We start from the raw sequence: 14754 nt of genomic DNA on the forward strand, positions 1-14754 counted from the left end.
AACCTCACATACAATCCTTAAAGAAAAGAAAAGAAAAAAAAAACACAATATACTCAACAATCGAGCAAGCAACAACAGAACAATAGAGAAAAGGAGAGAATAAAAAATTTGGATAGTGAAGAAAGATAAGGGAGAGGTGGATAAGGATTTATAGCAGGTGATTGGAAAAGGGATATATAGGTAGGGTGAAATTTAGACAGGGCGTATGAAGAATAGGGAAAATCTAAAGCAGGACTAGGGTAAGAGAAACAGGACAGCAAAAGGGGAAAAGTGGGGAAGAGAGTTTTAGCACAGCAGCACAATTGAGGTAGAGGAAAATGATGCTAAAGGAACGATGAAAATAGAATGGAGAACCTTAGTCCCAAAATAAAATAAAAAGAAAATAAAATGACACTTTAAAAAAAAATGGTAAAATGGCAGCAGTAATAATACTGGTTAAAAATAAAAATGTAGTAATTAAAAGGGTAAAATCAGGTGATGAAAAAAGAAAATAAATGGTTTCTTAGTTAAAAGGTGAAACAATAATTAAAAAAAATAATTAAAAAAAATGGGCTGTAATGAAGGTGCTTCAGATCTTCTGCTCCTCTTTTTGGCACACCAGGTATTCAGGAGAATGTTGAATTTTCCTCTGATACACTGTTCCTCTGTGTTGTAAGCCACAGTCCTGATTTTAAGGCAGGCTACATTGGTTTCCCAGACAGCCCTTATCTGTATTTACAGAAGAGTCAGTTCGTGGCTCTGCCTCTGGGTGGCAGTGCGTCGGGATTGACCTCCGAGGGTATAGGACCTCTCTGACCAGGTGTTCTCTATTGTACCGGAAGCTGGTTTGGGAATGTCCTCCGCCCAGAGCTGGTTTTCCAGTAGTCACTCCCCGCTCTGTTTCCCAGGCTCCCCCAAAACAGCCTTCCCTTACAAGCTCTGTGACTGACCCCAACTGGGTAGTCCCTTGCACTGGGTTCAACAATCAAACGCACAGATTTAAGAGCCTGGGAAGTTGTGCGAACTCGCAACGCTTCACCTTCCAAATCTGCGCGAAGTCTCTGCGCGCGCTCTGGCTCCTGGCACCGAGTAGCCGGCAAACTGGCGTAATCTGAGGCTGCCCGTTTGTGACCCGTCCAACTGTGTGCTTATTTATAGCGTTCCCTTCTGCCAGCAGCCCTGGGGGTGCCCTTCCACACTCGTGGGTCACGCTGGCTCCAATGGCCGCGGTCTTTGTGGGGCGCAGAGCCCCCACCCCCCTGCGCGCGTTCCACTCTCCAACCTAAACTGCAAACCGCACCTTTGGGGAAAGTCTAACCTTTCTGTGGGGAGAAGCAGAGTTCCTCTGAGTTCACGTAGTCGCGCTGCTTGAGAGCCCTTGTTGCCGGGTTAGTAGCTGGTCTCTGGATGCCGGCGACAGTCACCCAAGATGGCACGGTCTCCGCGGCTGTGCCGGCGCACCTGGAGAGGTTTCAGCCTCAGCCTCTAACCGTTCCCTTTATCTAGGATTTCTCTGTCTTTCCTGGCTGCAGACTGTCTCAGCTGAATCTCCTCTGCTTATTCGGGCTGTATGCTACCCGTTTCAGCTGCCCGCCCTTATCTGCTCCGGGACAAGGCACCGACACGTCTGTCTAAACCTCCGCCATTTTCTTCCTCTGTATTTTAATTTTATACCTGAGAATTTATTAGGTTATAATTTGAAAAAGTCTCTTATGGTGGAAGAAAGGTGCTTTTGAAAATTGATGCTTTTAAATGATATGAATAGCATTCATGATAATATGTAAATGAAAAAATCAACAAGAAACCAAATCATATTTACTATATGACCTCACTGAAGCCATTCCTTGTTAGTATTTACTGATATTGGGGAAAATTAGGAATGCAAGTTGCTTCTGTAGTTTTGTTACAAGCTGACCCCTGAAATTGTTTATACTCCTGATTTTTAAATGAATCCTGGGCGTCCAGAATAAAAATCCTTTATGTTCCATTCACCTGTTTTCACACAGAGTCTTCCAGGCATGTCCTGTATAACTCTGCACATTCATCCCTCTTCCCCAAGCACACCACCCCAGTGCTGAAATTCCACCATTCTCAGTGCAGTCCCCCATACCTGCTGACCATTTCATGATTCCATCTCAAGCTCCTCCTCAGCTTCATATACCTCTTTCCTCTGTCCATTCACCTTCCTGACTGGAAACTCCCTGTTTACTTCCCATAGACTCTACCTATATTATTTAGATATTCCTAATGAAGTTGAGATAGTGATTTAAATTGAAGATTAAACTGGATTTCTTGAAATATTCTAATCAAGAATGTATGCTAAATCTTTGTTACCTAAATTAGGACAAATCATTTCATAACCACATGGATTACCAGTGCAAGTTTACTTTATTGAATTCCAACCAAATTAACTAGATTGTCTTTTTTATCGGAACTGGTAACATGGTGCCCATACACACTCAAGTGAGACTGTATGCCTGGATAAAAATCAGAATTTTTGGTTAAATCATTTATAGTATACTTCTAATATATACTAGTAAATTTATAGTATTCTCTAAATAAAACTTGACTTAGTCTGATTCTTGGATATAGATAGAACCACAGAAGGTTATTTGTATATTTATCAACCTCTGAAATGAAACTAATATTAATTGAGTATCTCATTATTCTATTACATATCTCATTATATGATGGGTATTAATATTCTTATTTTAATGATGAGGAAACTCAAGTTTCAGGAAATGAAATATTTTTCCAATATCATGGTCATAAGTAGTAGTTCTGGGATTTGATACATGGCTATATAATTATCTAGTCTATTCTCTTTCAATAATACCAGTAGTCAGGTACTGGCTGCTCTTAAATGGATTCCTAGTCTGTTTTGTTATTTTGAAGAGTGCTCATTAAATCACAGTCATAAAGCCCCCCAATCTAGGTAAAAATGTAAAGTTACCCAATAATTTTAATTGTCTAATTATTTAGAAAGTTTATTTTACTATTACAAATATTTAGGGATGTTTATAGTGACATCAGACCATTTTTACAAAATTATTCTTCTACCTCCATAAGGAGTAGGTGCCTTATCATTGGGGTGACCATAAATATTAACATATGTGTTGGTACAGTTTGCTCTCTATTTTAGGCAAAACTTCCTCAGCTGCCTTTAATGCATTCATCAAAATCATGTGCCTTTTTTTTTTATACAGGAAAGAAAGTATAAATTATTTTTTGTTTATACAACCAACATATTATACAGAGTTGGTTAAACCACTCTACCTGCTTCCTCATTGTATAAAAAAAGTGTTAGAGTACATGTTCTCTAGGCTCCAACACTAATATTTGATGAATGTGACGTTGACCGAGCAACTTTCATTTAATGTTTATTAATAATGACTAATTTTCTGTGCCAGGGACTGCAGTAGATACTGTAATATTGTTCTTCCTAGCCTCATGGCTGGCTCTTTCACCCACAGTGTAACTGCTCAAATTTCACTGTTTCATTGACACTGTCTCCTTGCGCTTTCCACTCTCTATTCTTCATCTCTGTTATATTTTTTCTCCAATCACTTTTCAACATTTCATATAATATATAGATTTTTATTTTATATCTTTCCCCCAAATAATATTAGCTCCATGCGAATAAAAATTTCTGTTTGCATTCATGTTGGGGAAAAAAACCCTGGTGCTTCAAAAACTGCCTGGCACATAGTAGTCATTCTTAATATTTACTGTAAGACAATGATTTTTCTGAGAAAAAGGTTCTAGAGCTTTTCTAATCATATTGCTTACACAACTATAAAAGGATAAACTATCATCCTATGTTAGCAACATTGAGGAATTCTGGAACATACTTCCAGAGGCTGGCACATTCACATCTTTTCTCCAAAGTTAGCCTGCCATAGCTTCTTTAAAATAATACATCTATCTTACCTAATAATAGGCAAACATTTGAAGGTAATTGACCATACCTTCACTACACCTCCCATTGGCTAATCAGCACGATATGCAAATTAACCGCCAACAAAGATGGCAGTTAATTTGCATACTAGGTTCCAAGCGGTGGAGCGAAGTCTGATGGCCCGGGGCTGGAGCAGCGAGGCCTCACACCCTGGCGCCAGGCAAAGCAGTGAGGCCTCACAGCCCAGGATGGGCATAGCAGTGAGGCTTCACAGCCCAGGATTGGCAGAGCAGCGAGGCCACATGGCCCTGGATCAGCGGAGCAGCGAGGCCACATGGTCCCGGTGTCAGGCAGAGCAGCGAGGCCACACGGCCCTGGGATCAGTGGAGCAGCGAGGCCACATGGTCCTGGTGTCAGGCGGAGCAGCAAGGCCACACGGCCCTGGGATCAGTGGAGCAGCGAGGCCACACGGCCCTGGGATCAGTGGAGCAGCGAGGCCACACGGCCCTGGGATCGGTGGAGCAGCGAGGCCACACGGCCCTGGGATTGGTGGAGCAGCAAGGCCTCACAGCCCCGGGGCCTGCCGAACAGCGAAGCCTGATGGCTCCGGGGTGGCTCCGGCCAGAGCCCAGCCAGAGCGAAGGCCTGGGTCCCGGGTGCGGGAGGAAAACTGGTGCCAGCAGCCAAGGGAAGGGAAGGCCTATTGCGCGAATCTCTTCCTGCAACAGGCCTCTAGAATATATATAAAAGCCTAAGTGACCAGCTGACTATCTGGTAGCTATGATGGACACTGACCACCAGCAGGCAGATGCTCAAGGCAGGAGCGGAAACCACAGGCATGGAAACATGGAACACACTGAGGAATCTCAGAAGGAAGCAGGGAGGAGGAAGGGCGGGAAGAGATTAACCAAAGATGTTATATGCATACTAGAAGCTGGTGCACGGATGCGTGCACCAGTGGGGTCCCTCGGCCTGGCCTGCACCCTCTCGCAATCCGGGACCCCTCAGAGGGTGTTGGAGAGCTAGTTTCTGCCTGATCCCTTCAGGCCAGGCTGAGGGTCCCCACTGGTGCACGAATCCATGCGCCGGGCCTCTAGTAGAGATATAAACATAAAATGGTCTCTTTATCTCCCTTACTAGACTGTAGTTTCCTGAAGGACAATTAAAATCCTTATTTATTGCCCGGCTGGTGTTGCTAAGTGGTTGAGCATTAGCATATGAACCAGGAGTTCATGGGTTGATTCCTGGTCTGGGCACATGCTGGGATTGTGGACTCGATCCCCAATAGGGGTGTGCAGGAGGCAGCCAATCAGTGGTTCTCTCTCATCATTGATGTTTCTATATCTCCCTCTCCCTTCCTCTCTGAAATAAATAAAAACTATATTTTTAAAAATTATCATTACTTACAGATTCTGTATTTGTGAATTTGTATCCCTCCTCAAATTCGTTTGTTACCTACAAATCAATACTTGGAATGCTTTTGCCGTCCGTAGTGGACATGTGCAGAGCACTGAAAAATTTGAGTAGCCTAATGAGCATGCTTCCAGCTGAGGTTGAACAAAAGCATGTTCTCCCTTCCTGTTTCAGCTCATACTGTTAGCACGTATACTTTTCACAGTCTATTTAGTGTTATGCTTTTCATAGTTTTGTGCTTTAAGCTAGTGATTTTGTTTAAAATGGTCCCCGTACTGTAGGAGCTCCAACCCAGGAACCTCCATGCTGTTTTTTGCTAGTCCAAAAAAAAAACAAAAACAAAACCAAACCGTGTTGGGGGGACCAGAGTGGACAGACATAGACTTTATTACTTACATCTGGGGCAGACGCCAAGGTGACTAGTTTGGTGAGCTTCCACACTAGGCTAGGGGAGTCTAGGGGTTTATCTAGCAAAGGAGAGAGGGAGCGAGAGGGAGCCGTGCTGGGAAAGGCCTGCGTGCAGGCCAAGGACAGAGAGTCTGGTGAGGCTTGTTAGCCGTCAAGGACATGGGAACCACTCTATAAGCTGCTCTGCTCCTTGGGGCCTCTGGCCAGGCAGACACTGTTCTACTGACTGGGAGGGGGGATTGGGCTACATCTTGGCTTGATACTGTACTACAGCCCCTAAGCAGAGTGCTGCAGAGCTCTGTTTTCTAGTATTCTTAAGTGCAGGAAGGCTGTGATGTGCCTGACAGAAAACGTGTGCTCAATAAGCTTCACAGTTCTGTTGGCCATGGGTTCAATGTTAATGAATCAAACACACATATTCAATAAGGTGCTTTTAAACAGAAACACACATAAAACAAGGTTACATATTGATCAGTTGATGAAAATGTTCTGACCAGAGGCTTTCAGGAACTAAATTTTCTATTTCCCCCCAGGAGTAATAGTTCAGTCTTCACTAATTCACTGTTTGCCGTGACTTATAAAATTTAACTACCACAAATAATGAGAACTGACTGTATCTGCCATTGTGCTATGCTTAGCACTTAGTAGATGGCCCAAAAGGATTATGAACAAATGCCTGAATAGAGGGAATTGAAAGGAATAAACCAACTCATTGGAAATGTTAAATATTGGAGTTCAGGAATTGGGATTTTAATACCATGCAGGCCAATGGGAAGCTGTTGGAGTCTTTCTCCTGGAGTGATCTTTAGATGTTATTGAATGTGCTAGATGGTGTGATGAACAGAATGAATAACCCTGGGGACCTGCTCTCAAGGAGTACTGCAGAAGCTCTGAGGGGCCCTTATGAAGATGAATTTCCCAGGGATTTATAGGATGGATTAGAACTGAGAGAAATGAAAGCACAAAACCAAGTCTTGTAGCTACTGAAGCAATCCTAATATGAGGTAGTGAAGAGCAGAATTAGGGTGTTGCGGGGAGAACAGAGGAATGTGGTGTAGGTACTCAAGTTATTGTGAAGTGAACAGCAGTCAATGACTTGGTACAGAAGAAGATGGGAGTGGGACTAAAACTCAAGTTTGTTTTAATTTTGCCCCCGGCTTTGCTAGTCGCTGTGTTTGCAAATGTTTTCCTCCTCTAAGGTTATTACTCTGTAATGTGCTGAGTTCTTTTAAGACATTAGCAATGGGGTCATAGTCCTCATCTTTTATAACTAACAAGCTGATGAATTATTTGGGGTTTGGGGCTGAGAGCTGGGGATAATAGATATAATTTTATAATTAATAGTGAATTTTTATAGTTAATTGTGAAATTTTGCCTGGCAGGATGGAGAGAGTCCAGAATTGAGTTATTTATCCTTTTTGTTTTAAACTGAAAATGTGTGCCATCCAAGTGGTTTCTGCAGTCATGATAAGTTATATTCAGCATTGTATACATAAATGTCACTAATGCAAATTTCACTACTATATTCTGAGAGAGTAAGAGATCAGTCATTCATTGAGAAATGTGTGTGAAAAAATAGAGACCTGGGGATAAGCATTAATTCTGTTTTCAGTGGCATATATTAAGTAGTAAGCTTTTTAAGTTTGTAAAGTAAATCCTTCATTGTATAGTGCTCATATCTTTCTTTACAGTTTCCATAAACTGAGAATTAAAACTTTGTTTTCACTCAGCATGATATTAGAAAGCTTTAGGTTTGGAAAGCTATTTCATTAAACTTTAAATACTTTTGCAATGCACTTTTTTTTAAAATTAAAACTTATCTTTTAAAAAACAGTTTATAACTTAGTATAAATTATTTGCATTACCAGTTGTTTTATATGGTTATGCGAAAATGACTTCCTACTTGGAATCTTTGAAATAATACTTTTTTTCTGGTAAATTCATCTCAGATAATCAAGAAATGTAGATGTCTTTATGTTGATTTTCAAGAAAGAATTTGTATAGCATTTTAAACCAGTAGTATTTTTTTTATCTGTGGCTAAATACCACATGTGTTAAACACTATTTGAGATTAAAAATTAAAGGAATTTTTATGTCCTTTATTTTTTCTCATCTGCTTGTTTAGCGTATCTGTGTGAACAAAGCTATGTTTGTAAAGTATATTAAGTTTTGTTTAGCCTTCTTCTCAACTGCAAGTACTCCACAGACCTTAATTCAAGGTTCTTCTCCCTGGACTGATTGATACATAAACAGAAGACAGATGGTGTATAGATGACTCTGATGATAATTCATTTTTTAGCTAGTCATGAAGATATTTTGATTACAGAGTATTAAGTAATTATAACACAGTCTTCAATGTTAGTCTTGCCGAAAAGGGAGCACATGGAAAACAAGTTACATGTTATTCATACCCAACAAAGGATGCACTGTGGTGTAATGATTTTAATTCCCAATGCTAGATTAGGACTGCAGTTGTTTAAAATATGTCACATTGTAAGCTAAGTCAATTACACACAGACCAAATAAAAAAGGTAACTGCACAGTTTTGAGGCATAAATATTTGTTTTGGGAAGTATTTAGATGTTACTATATAAAAGAAACCAGTATTTTTACATTTAGGTAACAGTCTGTGTACAGCTAATTAAAAAATTACATGGCTTGATTTTAAGTTTATGTGAATCGTAATCACCATGGAGCTTGCTTTTCGTGTCACGAATTTAAAACTGAAATCAGAGTGCTCACAATTCAACAGCATGTTATATCCCTGCTGTTTTTAAAGTTTTGGAAAAAGAAATCCAAGCAAAATGTCAGAAGGACAAACACTAATTAGAATTGTCTGAATAAATAGGCCACTTAAATGTTCATTTACACATATTAGTTACAGTTGATGTCTCTATTTTTATTTCACAATAGGATAATTGATCGCTTAGATGGAGTTCGTTTGTTATGGTCCTTGCTGAAAAACCCCCACCCAGATGTGAAGGCCAGCGCTGCTTGGGCCCTCTGTCCCTGCATCCAAAATGCTAAGGTAATGAACTACAGATCATTCAATTCTGGGATCTCTAATACTATATTGAATAATGTCACCACAGTCCACTAATTGCTTTTGACATTTTTTGGTCAGAAAAATTTTTTGGTCTTATCTGGTGGAAAGAGTCCTGAACATTTGTGCCAAATAATTTTGGAACAATGCCTTTTCCTGGTCAGTTTTTAGATGCCAAATGAAATTAGGCTAAAATGGCACAGTGTTTACTAAGTTCTACTTGGCTGGGGCAGTTAAAACAAGTACCCCAGAAAAGTTGACCATTTTATCCTCTTGGATGATAAGAAATTTGCCTGCATTCATTGGCTACTTTCAGAAGCACACAACTGCTCTTATCTTATTTATAGCACAAAATACAACAGTGAAAGATCACTACATTGTTACCTTGAAAAAGTCACTTAATTTCACAAATCACACTTTTTTTAATCTATGAGTAAGGATTGATATTAAACCTATGAATAAAATTTTTACATGAATGAAAATACTGAATTGGAAATTTCTGAATTCTTTTAGCTCTTCATTTTAAAATTTTATTCTTTTTTGTTATTGTTAACCCTCACCAGAGGACATTTTTCTATTGATTTTTAGAGAGAGTGGAAGGGAGAGATAGAGACAGAGAGAAACATTGATCTGAGAGACGCAGTGACTGGTAGCCTCCCACATGAGCCCTGACCAGGGCCAGGGATTGAGCCTGCGACTGAGGTACATGCCCTTGAGCAGAATCTAACGCAGGACCCTTTAGTCCACAGGCTGATGTTCTATCCACTGAGCCAAACCAGCTAGGGCTAAAATTTTATTATCTTTAAAGATCTCTTTTCAGCCTTTTTCGGTTCTCTTAAATTTTTTTTGCTGTAGGTTTACAGATTTCCCTTTAAGATCTTGTTGCTAGAGATGTTTCCCTCTGTTGAATATTTTTAATTAAAAGATTTAATTTCTATAATAAAGTTAATATTATTCTAAATGTCATTCTAAATATATGTGACCATAAAACAATCTTGTGTAAAAAAGTGGATTGTGTTATATATGAATAGTAGGAGACCTATTAATTACAAACCGCAGAATAGAATAATTTTTTATAACAACTAATAAATAAATAAATAAAGCCGCTCAAATGTCAATCTACAGGAAAATGGACAACAGGATGATAGTATAGTCATGTAATATCATACAGTGCAGCAGTGAAAAATGAATGTATTTCAGCAGTGTATTCATCAATGTTGATATATTTTAAATAGATTGAATAAAATAAAAAAGTTTCCGAAGTAGATATACAATATAATTCTTATTATACGGGGTTCACAGAAAAATTTAGAATGCAAACTTTGAGTGATATTATTTAGGGAGCAGGACAGATGCCTATAGGGGAAAGATTACTACACATCGTTGAAGGGTGTCCTCATCAGTGAGATGAACAAATCAGCTTAGCCCTTTTTTCATTATATGAACAACCAAGGATCAACAAATATTTAAGGAAAACTAATGGCACTGGAGACAAGCCAAGTTTACTAAGGAGTACTAACTTCAGAGAAAACAAAGATAATGTAAAGAATAGATTATAACATTAAATTTTAAAAATGAATATTCTCAGAATGACCCAAGGGGAATACTATGCCCCAAAAGGCGGTTATAAAGAAAGACATATTCGTAGACTGAGAGATGATTTTTGGAAATTAAAAATATATTTGGCAAAAGAAATAAATTTTATTGAAGAGACAAATACTAGATTTGATATGACTGAGTAATTATCAGGAAGGTAAAGATTGGTAAATAACTAAGAATGTAAAGTCAAATTAAAAAGAAAATAGGAAAAAAGAAAAAGAAAAATAGGAACATGTATGTAATACCTTAATCAATAAAGAAAAAATAATAAATAAAAAAAAGGACTTGACACATGCAAAAAAGAAAACAATTGAAAGGAAGAAATAATCATAAAAAAAGGTGGGGGTGGGAATTTCTGTGAACTGAAGAGGCGAGGAAAGGTTATAGTCTCCAGATTGAAAAGACCCACTTAGTGCCAAACAGGGGAAACAACATTATCTATGCTAGACACAAATTCAAATTTGATGTTTCCCTAAAGGAAAGAAGAAAGTTACATAAGTACAAGAATTATATTATTAGTAGACTTAACATCATTTACAATAAATTGTAAAATATTTTTAAAGGAAAATATTTTTATCCTAGAATTACATGTCCTGCAAAACTAGCATTCAACTGAGTATAGTGTAAGGACAAAATAAAGACATTATTCTTTTAGAATTGTCAGGACTCAGGAAAATTATCCCAAATGAACCTTTTCTGAAAAAGTAATTAGTTTATAATATTTTCCAACAAAACAAAAGATTCTAAGCAAAAGAATGACATGAATATAGAAACAATAATGAAAAAATAAATCATTAGAATTATAGTTAAATATGAATTTGTGTTGATAATGTCTTTCAAATTATTAAGAAAATTACTTTAAAAGTAATGGCCTATGACAGTTCCATTTTTAATTTTTTACACAGTGGTTATATCAGTCTGCATTTCCACCAGCAGTATACTAGGGTTCCCTTTTCTCCACATCCTCACCAGCATTTGTTGTTTGTTGATTTATTGATAGTAGCCATTCTGGCAAGTGTGATGTAACACCTCATTATAGTTTTAATTTGCATCTCTCTGATGATTAGTGATGAGTAATTGTTCATGTCTCTTGGCCATTTGTCTTCTTTGGAGACATGTCTTTTCAGGTCCTCTGTCCATTTTTTAATTGGGTTGTTTGTCTTTCTTTTATTGAGTTGTATGAGTTTTTTATATATATTTTGGAAATTAACCCCTTATCAGATATATCATTGGCAAATATGTTGTCCCATGCAGTGGGTTCCCTTTTTCAATTTAATGCTGGTTTCTTTTGCTGTGCAAAAGCTTTTTATTTTGATATAGTCCTATTTGTTTATTTTTCCCCTTTGCTTCTGTTGCCCTAGGTGATGTATCAGGGAAAATTCTACTATGTGAGATGTCTGAGCTTTTGCTGCCTATGTTTTCTTTAATTATTTTTATGGTTTTATGACTTACATTAAGTCTTTTTCCATTTTGAGTTTATTCTTGTGTATGGAATAAGGTGGTGGTCTAGTTTCATTTTTTTTGCATAAATCTTCTTTCTCAAGATTGCTGCTACAATTTGTAGTCTTTTTTTTTCTAGGAATATATTCCAAGAAGCCTGAAATACTAATCAGAAAAAATATATGCACCCCTATGTTCATAGCAGCTTTATTTACAATAGCTAAGATCAAGATCTTGAAACAGCCCAAGTGTCCATCAGTAGATGACTAGATTATAAAATTGTGGTACATTTACACAATGGAATACTATGCAGCTGTAGAAAAGAAGGATCTCTTACCCTTTGAGACAGCAAGGAGGGACCTAAAGAGTATTATGCTCAGTGAAATAAGCCAGTCAGAGAAAGACAAGTATCACATGACCTCACTTATATGTGGAATCTAATGAACAAAATAAACTGATGAACGAACAAATCCAGAAACATTAAATGTGAAACAGACTGATGTATTTCAGAGAAAAGGGGGTGGGAGGAGTGAGGAGAGATTAACCAAAGAAGTTATCCTATATAATAAAAGGCTAATATGCAAATTGACACAACAGTGGAATGACCAGTCACTATGACACGCACTGACCACTGGCGAGTGCAGCGGTAGTGGCGGGAGCCTCTCTTGCCTCTGTGGTAGTGCTAAAGATGTCCAACTGCCATGGGGATGGGCTTAAGCTGTCAGTCGGACATCCCCTGAGGGCTCTCAGACTGCGAGAGGGTGCAGGCTGGGCTGAGGGACCCCCCCCCCCCGAGTGCACATTTTGTGCACTGGGCCTCTAGTATGCATATATGCATAGCCCATGGTGGGGGCCAAGGCTGAGGCAGTTAGGGGCGATCAGGCAGGCAGGCAGGCAAGCGGCTAGGAACCAGCGGTCTCAGATTGCAAGAGGGATGCCTAACTGCCAGTTTAGGCCTGATCCCTTTGGGGGATCAGGCCTAAAATGTCAGTTGGACGTCCCCTGAGGGGTCCCGGATTGCGAGAGGGTGCAGGCCAGGCTGAGCGCCTGCCCTCCATCCCCACCCCCCACCCCCCCTGTGCAAGAATTTCATGCACTGGGCCTCTAGTTATATAATAAAGTAGGTTTTCCAAGTGTGTATGTTAAAAAATTGACAAATTAGTTCTATCCATTTTTACTTACATAGACAGGTTTGTGTAATTAAAATTAAGAATGTATTAAAAGTGTTCTATATGTATGACAGTAATTTTAAATTTATACTGAACAGGTCTAGTAAAAGCGTGCATTCACTAGCAAGTAAACAAATGCACAAGGCTGGGGCGTGACTTAGTACACATTAGAATACAGGCTGACGTGTTCAAACTGCTGCAGAAATTCATGCCACACAACAACAGAACATAATTACCACAGCAATGCAGTGTGATCATATGCTAATCATTCTCAGAACATTGTTTATGAATGGTGACTCTTGAATTTATATAGACTATAGTTATAGATATGTAATATTTATTTATATCAGTGAAATTACTATAGTTAGTATTTTATCCAACATATGGCCTATTTGCTAAATTTATTAAAAATAACAGAATCCCACAAGAAAACAGGCAGTAAAATCTTACAAAGCAGAATTTTTGCCGATCCACCTCCTAGGGCAAGAGAAACAAAGGAAAAATTAAGCTAATGGGACTATACCAAACTAAAAAGCTTTTGCAGCAAAGAAACCATCCTCAAAATGCAAAGGGAACTCCCAGTATGGGAGAACATATTTGCCAGTTACATCTGGTAAGGGCTTAATTTCAAAAATATATAAAGAACTCATGCAACTCGACACAAGAAAGACAAACAATCAAAGTAAAAATGGGCAATGGATCTAACTAAACACTTCTCCATAGAGGACATACAAAAGGCCAAGACACATGAAAAATTCTCAAAGTCACTAATCATCTGAGACATGCAAATCAAAACAATAATGAGGTACCATCTCATACCTGTCAGAATGGCTATCATCAACAAATCAACAAAGAACAAGTGCTGGTGAGAATGCAGAGAAAAAGGAACCCTCTTGCACTGCTGGTGGGAATGCAGACTGGTGCAGCCACTGTGGTGAACAGTATGGTGTTTCCTCAAAATATTAAAAATGGAACTTCCATTTGACCCAGTAATCCCACTTCTAGAAATATATCCCAAGAAATCAGAAACACCAATCAGAAAGGATATATGCACCCCTATGTTCATAGCAGCACAATTTACAATAGCTAAGATTTAGAAACAGCCCTAAGTGCCCATTAGCAGATGAGTGGATTAAAAACCTGTGGTACATCTACACAATGGAATATTATGCTGCTGTAAAAAGAAAGGAACTCCTACCATTTGCCACAGCATGGATGGACCTGGAGAGCATTATGCTAAGTGAAATAAGCCAGTCGGAGAAAGATAAATATCACATGATCTCACTCATTTGTGGAATATAATGAACAACATAAACTGATGAACAAAAATAGAACCAGAGTCATAGAAACATCAAACATACTGTCCAACCTATGAGGTAAGGCGGGGGGTGAGGGGGTAAGAGATCAAACCAAAGGACTTGTATGCATGCATATGAGCATAATCAAAGGACACAGACAAGATGGGGGTGAGGGCATGTGCTGGGGTGTGGGGGTGGGCAGGGAGAGGTGAAGGGGGGGAAAAGGAGACTAATGTAATATTTTAAACAGTAAAGAATTTAAATATATATATATATATATATATATATATATATACTAGTATAAAGAGTCAATGGGGAAAAAAGGGGACAAATGTAATACTTTTAACAATAAAGATTAAAAAAAAGAATAACAGTGAATTAATAACAAAAACAATAACCTGTTAATTTAATTATAAGCAAATCTTATTTAAAATCATTTTAAAATTAACAGAGTCTTAAATATGGACCATAAATTTTGTCCATTAAAACCGAAGTCCATTAAATCTG

General features: G+C 38.5%; 1 protein-coding gene across 1 annotated transcript in view; it reads left to right on the forward strand.

Moving 5' to 3' along the window:
- ODAD2 (outer dynein arm docking complex subunit 2) overlaps positions 1 to 14754 on the forward strand; it is a gene marked incomplete at its 5' end in the record, with an annotated part of 240053 nt that overhangs the window by 127974 nt on the left and 97325 nt on the right. The window contains one exon of the mRNA XM_081099802.1: positions 8612 to 8726. Within this exon, the coding sequence (XP_080955928.1) occupies positions 8612 to 8726 (115 nt within the window). The remainder of the gene's footprint in view (positions 1 to 8611; positions 8727 to 14754) is intronic.

Source organism: Myotis nattereri, assembly GCF_964212035.1.
Source record: "Myotis nattereri genome assembly, chromosome: 1".
Taxonomy (NCBI): Eukaryota; Metazoa; Chordata; class Mammalia; order Chiroptera; family Vespertilionidae; genus Myotis; species Myotis nattereri.